Here is a 14,962-nt window from a genome sequence, read left to right on the forward strand (position 1 = left end):
TCATGGAAGGGTTGATAGGCGCTTCTATGTATGGAATTATCTAAACTTCTGTTTCAGTTCAGCCCATGCCTCTTATTGGGAAGTAATGTGTAAATATAATAAATAAGACTGTAACATACATCTGGCTTTTTAAGTCACTAATAATAATGCTGAATGAGGAGTTCTTTCAAGAAAAAATGATAAAAGACAGACTGATGAGCAAATTCATTTCTGTCAGAAATTAATGCAGAACACATGCTGGGTATAACGGGAAATATTGAAGAGTTACAGCACATGCTAGAACTTAACACAAATCCTCTTTTGATTCTTGATGTTTTCCTTTGCAATCTTTCTGCAACTCCTATATATCAAATCTTTAACTAAATCCACTTTCTTGCATATTTCTTGTAATCCTAGTATGCGCCTATCTGGTATTTCTTTACAGTACTGTATATTTTCCATAGTGCAGAAAGGTAGCTTACAAAATGTGACAAGGATTTTTTTCTTACATTATAATATTTCAGATCTTAATGAAACATAATTCCATTCCTACAATCGGCCTTCTAGGAGACAAAAAACAGAAGCCATAAATGCAAATATAAAAACGAGGACTAATGGAAGGGCAGGGAGAGCAGGGGGACAAAGTGTGAGAAGCCATGTAGGAAATGGTCCTTGAGGCACATATGCACAGCCAATCTCCTGTCAGTTTCACTGGCTCTGCTAATCCATTATACCTTTAGGGAGCCAGGCTGCAGTGGTTTACAGATTATTTATTTATATATTTATTCATTCATTCATTCGTCAAGGACCTGTGGGATAGGCCTTCAGATTAGGGATTTCCTCGAATTTTCATGCACTCAGGCTGTGCCCTGGGCACACAGCTGAAATACAAAAGCTATGCCGCTTGAAAGCCATGTCCTCACCAGAAGTCATGGGGAAGGCTTGGGGTCAGGGAGTTTGGTACATGTCATTTAACACACATGCCCACTGTCCTGGGTGCTCCACATCTGGTCAAATGATTCATATCCCTGACAAGAGTATTTTGTGTGGCAGGCAAAATAAAGTGTATGGGACCATTGCTAGTATGCGTAAGGCCCCATATTTTTATTGCTTTTGTTCTTGTCTGTGTTAAGCTTACTGAGGGCCTGAATTTGGCTTATAAAATTCTAAAGCCAGACTTTCTCACAGCTAGGAATACAAATGTCAATATGGAAATGCTAGCAAATCATAATATACTGTCATTTATTAATATTCTCTTTCTCATGAAGGTTTTGCCTTCCACATAGTACAATCTCTCAGTTTAAAGTAGGAAGTCAGGTCCAGCATAATGTCCAAATACCATTTAAAATGTGAATGACTTCAAAACAGAGCAGTTAAAAAGACTACGCCTGCCAATATTTGCCAACTTGTACTAGCAGTGAAGGCATGATGAGTGTGATGCTGGCAGACCAGATGCCAGATCTTGCCAAAGCTGTAAGTGTCAGCTGAGCACTAACAAATTAATAGCTTGATTCCAGCCCAGCTCACCTGGTATGCTAGTATTGTTTAACATAGATGTTAGACTTGTAAGAAGGTGTTTTGGTGTTTAGGCTCTATGGAATGCTTGTAAGTTGCTGCATGCATTAATCTTACTTGGAATGCCTGTATCCCATGCAATAAGGTGATATATAAGTTTTGCTTTATAACTGCAAAAATGCCTGCTCTGAACCTGTGAACCCTGTCAGGAAGGGAATTGTCCACTGCCCATCAAGAACAACTATCAAAATTAAATGGGCCTTTGTGGAATATTATGATACAAAGACTTGGTTAATGGCCCTCTCACACCCATGAAGGTGCTATGTACAAGAAAGCACATGTATCCCAGGAGCTTGAATGCTGGAAGAAGAGGGATACAATAGGGACACACAAATTTTCTCTTTCTTTTGATGTTTTGACTCTCACAGAGCTGGAGCTAGGAAACAGAAGCAGAGATCACAAGGGTCAACCTGGGTTAGCCCTAAAAGGCATTCATTGCTGACAGATTGCTACAACTCTGTCACCTTTTGAAACCATAGACTGTAACTCATTTGTGTGTATATGTTACCTGCTTTAACCTCTAAATAACTCTAATTTCTTTTTCCTAAAATCTTTAGTTAGTTTTACTATAGGTTTGGCTACAAGTGTTGTCTTTGGTGTGAGATCTGAGGTACAAATTGACCTGGGGTAAGTGACTGGACTCTTGAGACTGGGAACAACCCAAATCTTTTATGATCTTTGGTGTATGGCAGCCAAGTATCACTAAGTACAGTTTGTCTGGATGGCAAGATAGACTGGAGAGCCCAAGGGGACGGTCTGTGACTCCCTGGTAAGACTGTTATAGTGCTTCAGGAGTTCACATTTGTTACTGGGTTGGTGAAATCTAATTCTAGAACATACAATCAGTTTGGGATCTCTGCCCTGCTTTTTGGCAGTCTGCCCTGAGGTTGGCACTCATGATCGTGAACCACTCCAGATAGCGTGACAGTGAGATTTATTGTTCTAGAAGTTTTTGCCTTTAATTTGCTACTGCCAAGGCACAAGGAAAATTTTGGGGTGAGGCGGCAAACTAACTACTCACATAAGGCTGGATGGTGCAATTCTTATGATTATTTTCTGTCACAAATTAATATTGGTAATTCTTAGTCCCATTGGTTTTATGATACTACTTGTGGCAGAAAGTTAGTACTCAATAGGCCTGATTCTGCTCTCACTTACATTGGTGTAAATCAGGAGTAACTCAAGTGAAGGTAGTGGAATTGCACAGGTGTAAAGAAGGGAATCCCAGCATGAATTAAGGTTGCAGATTTGGACCCGCGATGATCAAAATGATTTCATCCCTTTGGGCAGCAGCGAGTTTTTACATTGCCCGCTGATTCTCAGCTCAGCCCAGTGGAGTTGAGAACTAAAGATGGTTGGAGCTACATCATGTGTACAGAGCGGTCCCATTTCAGTGTCTAAATGGCTCAGGTTCATTCTTGACAGATGAGTGTATATTAGTATGGTAAGTTCCTATAGGATAGTGCAAAGCAGATTGCTGTCAAACCCACTAATAGATAAGGCTTTAATCTGATCCGTTATTAGCATCAAATGTGGAAAGTACAGTCAGTTATACGGATTACTTACAAAATGTAATTTAGTTAACTGAAGAAATTATGCATTTTAAACCATGTGAAATCTATTAAATTAACCTTTTAATCACTGAGTCGGATTCTCCTCTCTTACACTGGAGTAAATCAGGACTAACTCACTGAAATTGCTGAATTACACTGGTGTTACTGAGAAGGAAATAAGGCCCTGTCTCTCTCAGGAGTTTAGTAGATCTGAATATTTAAAGCAAAACTACACATCCACAATTTTTATTCATATATGCAAATGAAAAACTTTGATGCTAATATATAGAGAAGATATATTCTCCCCTATAGTCTTGTGCATTAAAATCCCCATACTATCCTGTGCACGAAGTATTTGCTGGAATGTTACCTTTTACAAATTGGCTTTAATTTGTCACTTTTTTTTATTTTTCATAGGTAAAAAAGTGACTCAATACTGCACCCTTAAATATTCGATGAAATCTGTGTAGTTTTATATTTGCACTTGACCGTGTTAAATTGTTCCAGATGGATGATTTAAAATATTAAGTTAGTAATTATAGCAGATCTCTGAATGCAGCCAGAACAGAATAATTGATATTAAAGTCTTCCCTTTGATTTTTGCAGACCTTACTAGGTTTCTGTGTTTCTAGTTCAGGTTCAGGCAGGGTTTTAGCCTATACTTTTGCCTACTTAAGTGTTGTAGTGTCTGCTATATGCGTCTTTCTAGCAATCATATGTCAAATTTGCTTTCTAGAAATTTCTTTACCAGGAAAAAAACCCACAGATGGATGTGGAATAAAAGTAGGCAGTCCATTTATGAACTTGAATATCATCAGCAAGATGTAGGGGACTCACGAACATAAGAGGCATATGGGACTTCCTTTGTGGGAGTTGTTTATCCAAGGAAAGAGTATGTGAGGGGGAGAATGCAGAGACAAGTCTGGCTGATGTTTTTCCATAACTCTTTCCCCAGTAATGGTGCTATGGCTACTGTAATAATAGGTTATTTCCAAGGATGGGTTTAAATACATACATACATACATTCACACACACATAGGCGCCAACTTTCTCCGGCGCCGGTGGATGCTCACGCGCCCCCCCTGCCACTGGCCCCGCCCCGACTCCACCCTTTCCCCGCCCCTGGCCCTGCCCCATTCCAACCCCTTCGCCAAAGTCCCCACCCCAACTCCACCCCCTCCATGCCCCTATTAGATCCTTTCCCCAAATCCCCGCCCCGGCCCCGCCTCTTCCCCCAGCGTGCCACGTTCCCCCTCCTCCCCCCCTCCCTGCCCCGCGAAACAGCTGTTTTGCGGCGCAAGCACTGGGAGGGAGGGGGGAGAAGCAGGACGCGGCGGCGCACTCGCAGAGGAGGCGGAGCGGAGGTGAGCTGGAGCAGGCGGGGCAGGGCGGGGAGGTGCCGTTGGGTGCTGAGCACCCACCAATTTTTTTCTGTGGGTGCTCCAGCCCCAGAGCACCCAGGGAGTCGGCGCCTATGCATGCACATGTACACACACACACAGCCTATCATGCTGACCAATATTGTCTCATTGTTTCCCTCTACTCCTCCTGTCTGTTTGTATCCACATGCTGTCTCTTGTGTTATAGTTAGATTGTAAGGTCTCCGGGGCAGGGACTGTCTTTTTGCACAGCACCTAGCATGATGGGGTCCTGGGCCAGGACTGGGGCTCCTAGGGCTACAATAATATAAATAACAGTAAGTGTTTCAGTCACATACCCTTTCCCTCAACTCTGCCGGCAACAAACTCTATGATGGAAGCTGAGAGGAGTGGAGTGGAGGCATAGAGCATAAACTTAAGTGTTACATGTAACAGCAGTAACACACAAAACACACACACACACACAAATTGGCAGATATTCATCATTTCACCTATGCTAGTTGCTGTTGGTGACAGCTGCAGAATTAACAGAATCCTTAGATAGTTACAGAGCTAGGGGAACACTGTTCGGGACTCCTAACTCTGAATGCCTGAATACGCCTAAAGCTTTTCTGACACTTGACAGGCATCTTCTTCCTCCCAGTCATGGGAAGAAGAGGGAAGAGAGGACCCTCCCACACACTTCCCTAGTATACACTTCCCTGGTTCCATGTCAGGTTTTTTGTAGGCCTCATGGCAGAGGGGAGTTTTAAGGAGGGCTTTGAAGCACTATAATGACCACAAGCTTTGTGAATGTTTACATGGAGCTTCTCCCAAGCATAAGGGGCAGCATGGGAGAAAGCATGGAGGTGCTTGTTTGAAAATTTAACAAGTGGGTGATGGAGCCAGCATCATGGGTCGAGCATAACTCCACGACAGTCTGGCCATCCCCAGTTGCCAAAAAAGCTCCTGTGTAGCCTGTTGCAGTTGGGCTCAGGCCTGAGGTGATTTTTGTGTACGAAGTGTAAATCCTACTGATGGAGTTATTTCATCTAGAGACTGGTGGCTGTTTAAGACCAAGAGAAGTTTGTGATCGGTGTGTGGTTTCATAGGTGAGACTTGTAAAGATTGAGGCTTGTATCCTGATGTTGTTGATAGTAGTGAGACTTCTGCATCTGGAACGATATGAGTGGGATAGACCCTGTCACAGTAGCAGATGTTTCAATTATAAAGAAGACATAAGGACACTTGGTGATATTAGCTTTTCCAATGGGAAGAAACTCCCTTAACAATGTCAGTAGTCTCTTGCAAATGTGCTGGCAAAAATCCATTTCTATTTGGAAACCTCAGCTAAAAATAGCCAGACTTGCCATGTGCCTGGCCGTTTTTTACAAACAAATAACATTATTTGCTTACGGCTTTGACTCATCCTAGCTTTGAGGAAATGGTTCTTTCTAAAATACAAATTGCTAGCTCTTCACACAAGATGGTTGAACTTTCAAATTTCCTTTAGAAGGAAAAGTCAGAATTTTTTTGCAAATGAACTGTTTTTGTTAAGACACCTTTTTTACAGGTCCTGAAAACCTAACGCTGGTATCTCTGGCTCAAGACTTGCTCCCAGCAGACACTAGGCAAGCTCTTCCACACACCTCTGCTAAGGCACCCCAAAATACTTGGCTACCGTGCTTTTTTTCTTTTACGCCTTTGTGACTCACCTGAGCAGGAACTGCTGGCTGTGTTTTGGTTTGCGTGATGATGCACTTGAAGTTTCACAAAGGACTGAACTGAAATTACCAGCTACAAAACACAATTCAGTTTGAACCCAGAGGTGAAGCAACAGTAGCAGTACTTAGCCTGACTGGAAACGGTCATCCGAATCATGGGAGAACAGGTTTCCCAATGCTCTCGTGCTCTCACATCTTATCTCCAGCTTAATGGGGATGGAAAGGACCAGTAAGGGGCCCAGGAGAAGTGTTTGAGGGTGTGCTACTCTCAGATTAAGGGGAAGGACAGGTCACCAACTTGGAGGTCACTGTCCAGAGAGAGATAATGGCCAGCCATTCAAACAAACTGGATGGGAGAGCCAGCTAACAAGCCATCCCCTGAACTGCTCAGGAGCAGATGACTGCCTTCTGAAGACATTAGAGAAGACTAAAACAGTCACTGGAACAACCCCCCTCCCAGAGTATAAAGGGGATTGCCCAGAGATTGTAAGAGGAGGATCCTTTTAAAGACATTCAGAATGGAATGTTGTTTATAGATTCAAGGCCAGAAAGGACCATTACGAGCATCAGGTCTGACCTCCTGTAGAATACAGCCCAGAGAACCTCACCCAGTGAATCCTGCATGGAGTCTAGTTCCACCACATCATTGACTGGACTAGAACATATCTTTTAGAAAGTCCTCCAATCTCAATCTTTAGAGAATCCCACTTACGGAGAAGCCACCACATCCCTCCATGATCTGTTCCAATGGTTAACTTCTCTCACTTAAAAATTTGGGTCTGTTAAAACTCCAAAGTACGAAAATCATCTGGATATTGGACTACTCACTTGCACCTGCCAGGAAGCCTATTAAGAGAATCGTTGTGTTGCTGCTGTTATTGCACAAAGTAGTGCAATTTCCATTACAATAGGTTGACAATGCCATGAATACTGCAGTAAAGGCAATTTCATTGAAGTGTCTTTAGCGGTGGTGTGTAATTGTACTACACAGTTGTTCATTTTCAGTGGTAAAGATTTCATTTTTCTAAAAAGCTTAATCTGGGCAGATATCCTTTGTCATTAAGGAGAAAACCCAGTTTAATGTTTATTAAAACTATTTCTATGCAATATCAATAAAGATCCTGAATATAGAGTGGATGGCACTTTCTTGCTCATTTTTATGCTCTCATAAAAGAGCGTGTTACTTTTAATGAACTCACAAGGGAACTAGAAGCGGCTGACGGCAAAAATATGATGTAATTAAATGGCATTTTTGCAAGTGTTTTCTTAAAAGTCACTTAAAAAAGAATTCCTGCTGTAGTTGTGAGTAAATTTGCCTTCCGGTCTTCCCTTAGCAAGACGCAAATTGACCTTCTAAAATGTTTTGATCTTTAATTACTTCCTTTCTTATTTAGGAGCTTTCATTTGGAATTTTAAAGAGCCATTATACAACGTAGACCCAGCCAGCCAGCTTGCAACACACTGTATTACATCACTTAATATTTTGCACCATTCAATCATTTTATCACCTAGTTTGAAATTGAAGCTGCGAGCTTTCAAAGAGAGAAAGAAAAAATATGATCTGTGGAAAATATTCAAGAAGCGACCATGTTCAAGAAAATAAAGCTCTAAATATTCTAAGCTATATTTTTCAATGCATAATTTACCAGATATGGCTGACTGGATGGTGATGGCGTGTGTATGTGTTGGGGGGGGGGGGGACAGGGGAGAGTAGAAATCTATTTGTCTTAATAAGACAAATGTCAAAGTATTAACTTTTAAACTCACTCAAAGTATAGAATTGGTCCAATTCTGTCAAAATAAAAAAGATATTGGCACAATCTGAGACCTTCAGGAATTAGACCTCTAATACTTGAAAAAGCTAGGAAATATTCGGTGCTGGAAACAAAAGACATTTTAAAGAATTTAAGATTGGACACATTTTTCTGGACACAGTTCTCCGGAAGCTACAGAGCCGGATTCGCCATTGTCCTGTACCTTATGCAGCTGTTTACATCAGTGCAAAGGGGCTGTAAAACACTACTAAATCAGACTGGTATGTTTTGTATCCACTTTGCACTGATGTAATGACTGCACATAATGCAGGACAATGGAGAATCTGGCCCACAGTCTGTAAGAGAAGTTTAAACAGAATAATAAGTGGTAAGCATTTAAACTAATAGACTTCTGTCTGAACTTCAGCTTTCTTTAGGCTTGTTGCAACTTTTCATGCGTCTCATAGCTCAGGAAGTAATTTCTTAGGCATCAGCATCTTAGAGGGAATGCAGTCTAAGGTACTTATGGCCCCAATTACCATAGCGTGTGGGTGCCTCACAATCTTTAGTGTATTCATCCTCACAAGGTAGGGCAGTGCTGTTGTCCCATTTTACAGATTGAGGAACTGAGACAGAGAGAGAGAGACTAAGTGACTTGTCCAATGTCACACAGGTAGTCTATGATAGACTAAGGAATTAAACCCTGGTCTCCAAAGTCCCAGACTAATGCCCTAATAATTGGACTATCTTACCTCTCCTGTTTCTGCCTCTGTTAGCCCATACTTTTCTGTGTCTATTCTCTGTCTCTTGACAACATCTCTTAAATATTTCTCAAGCACATTTGCGCACACACAGAGTTAAAATTCTAGAGTAGAGTATAAACTACTTTAAAGGCTTTGGGGAGTAATTGTTTTGATTAATTGCTCTATGTGCTATGATTCACACCTATATATAGCATAGCATCTAAATCGTGAAGTCAGATGCCAGATTCTGCGAATTCAGTATGCCGAGAATTTTTATTTATTGAGCCTGATCCCAATTTTGGCATATTTTGGAAACCTTGGGCTTGATTCTGATCTCATTTATACAAGTATAATCCAGGAATAACTCCATAGTGTCAATGGAGTTACACAAATGTAAAACCAGAGTGAGGCTCCTTATGTAGAAAGTAAATTATGGCATTGATCCAAAACCCACTGAAGTCAATGGAAAGACCTCCGCTGAGTTCACTGGGCTTTGGTTCAGACCCTATACACACTAATAACTTTATAGACATACATAGGTCCTGCTTTGAATTTGAATTAATGATGTATAAATAGAGGAGGAAGGGGAGCAACAAAAGCATAGCTATTAAACACGCAATTTGGTCATCCCCACACCTCAAGATACCCTAAAAAGGAAGTGTGCATTAAAAAATCCTTACAAAAATTGGTAGTCCAGTGAACGTTCAGAAAGGATGGAGTCTCACCTTTTCTTCTTCTAAAAGTCTTCTTTTTTATTTGATAGCTTGCCCATCAGGAACATATAAACCTGAAGGTTCACCTGGTGGAATCAGCACTTGCATCTCTTGTCCTGATGACAACCACACCTCTCCCCCTGGAAGTACCTCCATCAAGGACTGTGTTTGCAAGGATGGGTATCGTACTGCAGGACATGCCTGTGAACGTAAGTCTTTCCAAACAGAGAACATGAATAGAGCGGAAAGGCACATTAGGACGCATAGACAGTGTAATCTTAGCCCTTCTTGGACTGTTTCGCTGAAATGAGATGGTCAAGCATCTGTGGGGTTTATTATAGTGTTTCATATGCATGCCCTCAAAAGCATAGATACTATAAATTAACAAATCAAACCAGCCAAATTAAAGACGTAAACTAACCGAGTGGGAAAGGAAATGAAAATAATGCTTCTGGAATCTCTAACCCTGTTGTTGTATGATTAATTAGTTGTCCACTGCCCTGAGCTGCAGCCCCCTGAAAATGGTTACTTTATCCAGAACGTCTGCAACAACTACTTCAACGCTGCCTGCGGAATCCGATGTAAAGCAGGATTTGACCTAGTGGGAAGCAGCATCCGGCTGTGTCAGCCAAATGGCCTCTGGTCTGGTTCAGAGACCACGTGCAGAGGTATGAAAGCCATTTCTTTGGAAAAAGCTTTTGACCCAAGTTGTTTTGCTGTTAATGATGGTTTGAGGTTTGTTGGTTTTGTTGGTTTTGCTGGCTGAGAGTAAACCCCAAATGAAGGAATATTCAAAAGGAAAACCCCATGATGAGTATTTTATCTTCTGGTTTACTAAAATGGAGGAAGAAAACAAGAAATGCAGAGTGGTATCATCTGCTAGAGAGCCAAACCTTGGTAAACATTCCGCATTGTCCTCTTGTACACACCTATCCTGTCTATTACTAAGTTTCCTCACGTGACACCAGTGGAACTACCAGAATAAAATTAGGGTTGTAAAGAAAATTATGGCTAGTAAATAAGGATTTGCAGGATGGGGGGGGTTCAGAATACCCATGAGGGATCCATCTGTTGGATTAGATGCACATTGGCATTGGAACCCCGGGGCATAAACTTCAACAAAGAATATTGCTTCCAAATTTCTGATTTATGATCCTTGGGTTTATCATGTGAACGAAAAAAAATGGAAAGTTCCAGGCCACATGTATAATCTCAGAAGAGTTTTGAATGTGATTCCATTGGACAATGACTATTTCCTGGAGGTTGAATGTGAGGATATATTAACTGGAAAGGAGATAATCAGAAGGAGTGGTTGAAAATGGCATGACTGGGAATAGGGAGGGGGGCTGAAAAAAAGTATTTATCCAAAGAGGGCCTCCTGGAGTGCTAATAATTACATTTGAATGTTGCTTTAGTGGATCAGATCACAATTCCATCTTGCCTCTGGCTGTGGCCTAATACATGATGTTTCAGAGGAAGGTATCCACCTTCCAGTTCCACCAATGCACATGCAGGACTCCTTAACCAGTTGTGCAATTCTACAGAGGATGTGGGATTCCTTTCTGACCTCCTACAGGCACTTATGGACTGAGGCTGCTCTTCCACCTTTCACAGCCCGTTTGGAGAAAGGAAGCTTGCAGCCACGCACTGGCTGGTGTGCAGGTCAGGTTACACTTAAGACTGGTCCACACTACCCCCCCACTTCGGACTAAGGTACGCAAATTCAGCTACGTTAATAACGTAGCTGAATTCGAAGTACCTTAGTCCGAATTTACCGCGGGTCCAGACGCTGCAGGCAGGCTCCCCCGTCTATGCTGCATACTCCTCTCGCTGAGCTGGAGTACCGGCGTCGACGGCGAGCACTTCCGGGATCGACCCGGGATCGATTTATAGTGTCTAGACAAGATGCGATAAATCGATCCCAGAACATCGATTGCCTGCCGTCGGACCCGGAGGTAAGTGTAGACGTACCCTTAGGGAAAGGATGCATGGTGGAGACAAGGGGAATGGACAGAGCCAGAGAACAGTCACTGTTTGAGACATGCTTATATAGCAACCCACCTGAATTTGCATAACAAATTGCTGCATAGTCTAATGCTGAATGTTGCTGAATTTACTGTCCCCCAGCAACTTCCAGTGACCCTGGAAGGGGTGAGAGCTTGCAATGGATAAAAAATGTTGCTAGTACTTTGGGACAGGGAAGCAAGATCCGTGGGATTTGGCCATGTCATTCCACGAGGCAGGCTACAGAGTGAAATAGTTTGAAAATCCAGCTGTAGGCTGATTGGACTATTGGGAGAGCAGGTCTCCATGAGACTGTCTCTTGTACAAAGGAGTCCTCAGAATGAAAAGGCTGGAGAGCCCCTGGACTGGAGCATAAAGAAAGGACTAATCGGTTTTCACTCTAATCATCTACAGCAGGGATAGGCAACCTACGGCACGTGTGCCAAAGGCGGCACGCGAGCTGATTTTCAGTGGCACTCACACTGCCCGGGTCCTGGCCACTGGTCCGGGGGGCTCTGCATTTTAATTTAATTTTAAATGAAGCTTCTTAAACATTTTAAAAACCTTATTTACTTTACATACAACAATAGTTTAGTTATATATTATAGACTTACAAAAAGAGACCTTCTAAAAACGTTAAAATGTATGACTGGCACGCAAAACCTTAAATTATAGTAAATAAATGAAGACTCGGCACACCACTTCTGAAAGGCTGCCGACCCCTGATCTACAGGATTATAGTCTCCACACAGAGAAGTGGATCAATCTTAAGCCCCCACACAGACACTTTTAGGGAAGAAGCTATTCTGTCTTCTGGTTTTTGGGTGAGGGGTGGTTTATTTTTTCTGCGAGGTTTCACAGTTTTCCTTTTAATGAAGCATTTAGCTTTAACGTAGCAAAAGAAGTTAGCCCTCTGCTTTGAGCTGTTATCTTCATGTGGTATTAATTTCCTTTGAAGCATCTAGAGGATATCGTTTCTTTTTTTCCCCTCTCATAACACATCATGTTGAAGTTCCTAATAAAAAAAAAATCCAGCCTTGGCATATGCCGTGTCTGCTGTTCTCCATTCATACAAGAAGCCATGCTGTAGAAGAGAGCAAGATCAAAGGCACAGTTTATGGGCTGTCTCATTAATCCCAACAGTATTTTATCACATCAATTATGAAAGGACACCAAAGGATTTTAATCCCTTCACACTGCTTTCGGTTTTGACATTAAACATTCAACGTTTTGGCATTTTTGTGCTACTTAGCTGAAATGTGTCATGGCTGTGATAAGTGATGCTTAGACCCATCAGCGCACCTTCTGCAATTAGCAGCAGCTAATATAAAATTAAGCTAAATACTGTCCAACTGCAAAACACCCGTTTAATCCAGAAAAATTTACTATAACAAAATTCTAAAGGCCAACAGAATATATTTTAATGTACATTTATGGGAATTTTTAGTGATTGTGGAAAGTGCCAGATTGATAGTCCTCAGGTCAAGAGGATGGTCTTGTGGTTAAGGCACTAGGCTGCAGTTTGGAAGATCTGGATTCTATTTCTGGTTCTTCTACACATTCCTGCTGTAAACTTACAGAGGCTAAGTTACTTGCCTGTGCCTCAGTTCCCCATCTGCCGATGGAGCTAATAGTATTTCCCTACCTCACGGGGGTGTTGTGAAGAGTAATCCATTAGCCTTTGAGAAGTCTAGATCCTGCATGGCCTACACACAGTACTCCCTCTGACTTCAGTGAGAGTATGGGATGCTCAAGAAATGTGGGATCAGGGCTCTGGGCCTTTAAGCATTCTGTGTGTGTATGAGAGAGAGAGAGACTAGAGATGGGGGAAAGTTTATTTAAGTTTTGTCAAATCTTGTTCGCTGGGTTTTGGTTTGGGGTTTTGTCTGGATCCCATTTAATTCAAAAGCTTAGTGTTCGGGGGGGGGAGGGAGCATGTGTTTTGGCATATGTATGAGCAGTAAGTCCAAATGTTAGGTGGGCTATAGCCCAGGAGACCAATAGATCTTGTATGCTCGTGCTCATACTCACTGGAATGGAAACAGAGGTCTCCACTTCCCAAGTGTGCCCCCTTAGAGGGGTGAGGGCTAGAAGATCAGAATGGCAAATCCCCATGCTTTGCTGCTCCCCAGGATGATGTTTCAAAGGGAGCTCCCTCCCTCCTGTCTAGGACATCAGTGGGAGGGGTAGCCACAGTTCCGGTCCTTCCACACTGGAACACAAGGTTAGTAGTGTTGCTGATGGTGAGTCATAGCCACGTCACCCTGAAAGGAACAGAACAATGGCCATGCATTCCTTCCACACCAGCAGGTGAGCAGGACCTGATAACGGGTGCAAGGAGGCACATGCTACCACCTGTGAAGGTATGTAGCCGTGGTCACCTGGTGAGCGTTTCTCCAGTGCTTCCAGATTTATTCCAGCTGCCTCCCTAATGCATCTAAGACTGATAGATTGCAATGCCCACTATATACACTACCACAGCTGTGGCATTAAAGGCCACAGTAGAAAACATAATACCATAGGAGCCTATTCTCTTTGCATGACAGATTTGCATTAGAGTTGTAATATGTTTACTTAGTGCAATTAAGGTAAAGAATAATAGAAAACTAGTCTGAAGAGCAACACTTTCTTTAATTCATTAAGAGTCTAGTGACTCTAGTCTAGAGTAAGTTTCCTGATCTCTTTCATTCTAGAAAAACCTGTACATACACGTGAATCGGAGGGGTTGGGGGAGGAGGGGCAGTGTTCTGGACCTGAGTGAACACGAGGCAGTCATAATGCCTAGATGTTACGCAGCTAACTGGGTTGCCACTCCTTATTTTCTGGTCAATAGTTGCTACAAATCATGCAATTTTTTTCCTGATTTATTTATATCCAACTCTCTCAGAAAGAAACTAATTTTTGTAATTGCTTGAGACTTGTAATCCTGGCTGTTGGTACAGCTGAATTTCATTTGATTGATAACTGATTAACTTTGTTCTCTTACTATCTTTAGGAAGACATGTAGTCTGTTGGGTCAATATGTACAATTATACACACATGTTTTCTCATCAATATGTGCAATAGACTACTGGAAAAAGGAAAGAAAGCTGCCAAGTTTGCTTAACTTTGAACTTATTTGGAAAGAAAGCTAGTAGTTTGACTCCTACATTGGCAGGGGGTCACTTGCTAAAATCAACATTCTTAACCACAATATAGAAGTTACCCAGGCCACTGCAGTCATGACTCATTCAGGCCTTGACCCTCCACCATCCAAGTTGATGGAAGTAGGATCTAGCTCTTAAAAAAAACAGTAGATTGGAGAACTGGAGCTTCCCTTTTTTTTTTTTTTTTTTTTACTGTTCAGTTGTGCTACTGCTTAATGTGTTAGACAAGACTGATGCACAAGATTACATTTAATTCCATGTTCTTCTGCAGTTGATTTTAGTTATGTAATAAATTGGTGTCAAGATGTAGCATTAGCAATTCAGCAATTTAAAAAAAACCAAACTGCACACTCAGCCAAACTAAGGGTATGTCTACACTACGAGAGTAGTTCGATTTTAGTTAAATCGAATAT

General features: G+C 41.9%; 1 protein-coding gene across 1 annotated transcript in view; it reads left to right on the plus strand.

Annotated features, from left to right (window-relative positions):
- LOC113405318 (sushi, von Willebrand factor type A, EGF and pentraxin domain-containing protein 1-like) overlaps positions 1 to 14,962 on the plus strand; it is a 169,722-nt gene that overhangs the window by 35,714 nt on the left and 119,046 nt on the right. Inside the window, exons 4-5 of the mRNA XM_026646401.2 lie at positions 9,450 to 9,608; positions 9,888 to 10,067. Of these exons, the coding sequence (XP_026502186.1) occupies positions 9,450 to 9,608; positions 9,888 to 10,067 (339 nt within the window). The remainder of the gene's footprint in view (positions 1 to 9,449; positions 9,609 to 9,887; positions 10,068 to 14,962) is intronic.

The sequence above is a fragment of the Terrapene carolina genome, unplaced genomic scaffold (assembly GCF_002925995.2).
Source record: "Terrapene carolina triunguis isolate 2854851 unplaced genomic scaffold, T_m_triunguis-2.0 Scaffold35022, whole genome shotgun sequence".
NCBI classification, from domain to species: Eukaryota; Metazoa; Chordata; order Testudines; family Emydidae; genus Terrapene; species Terrapene triunguis.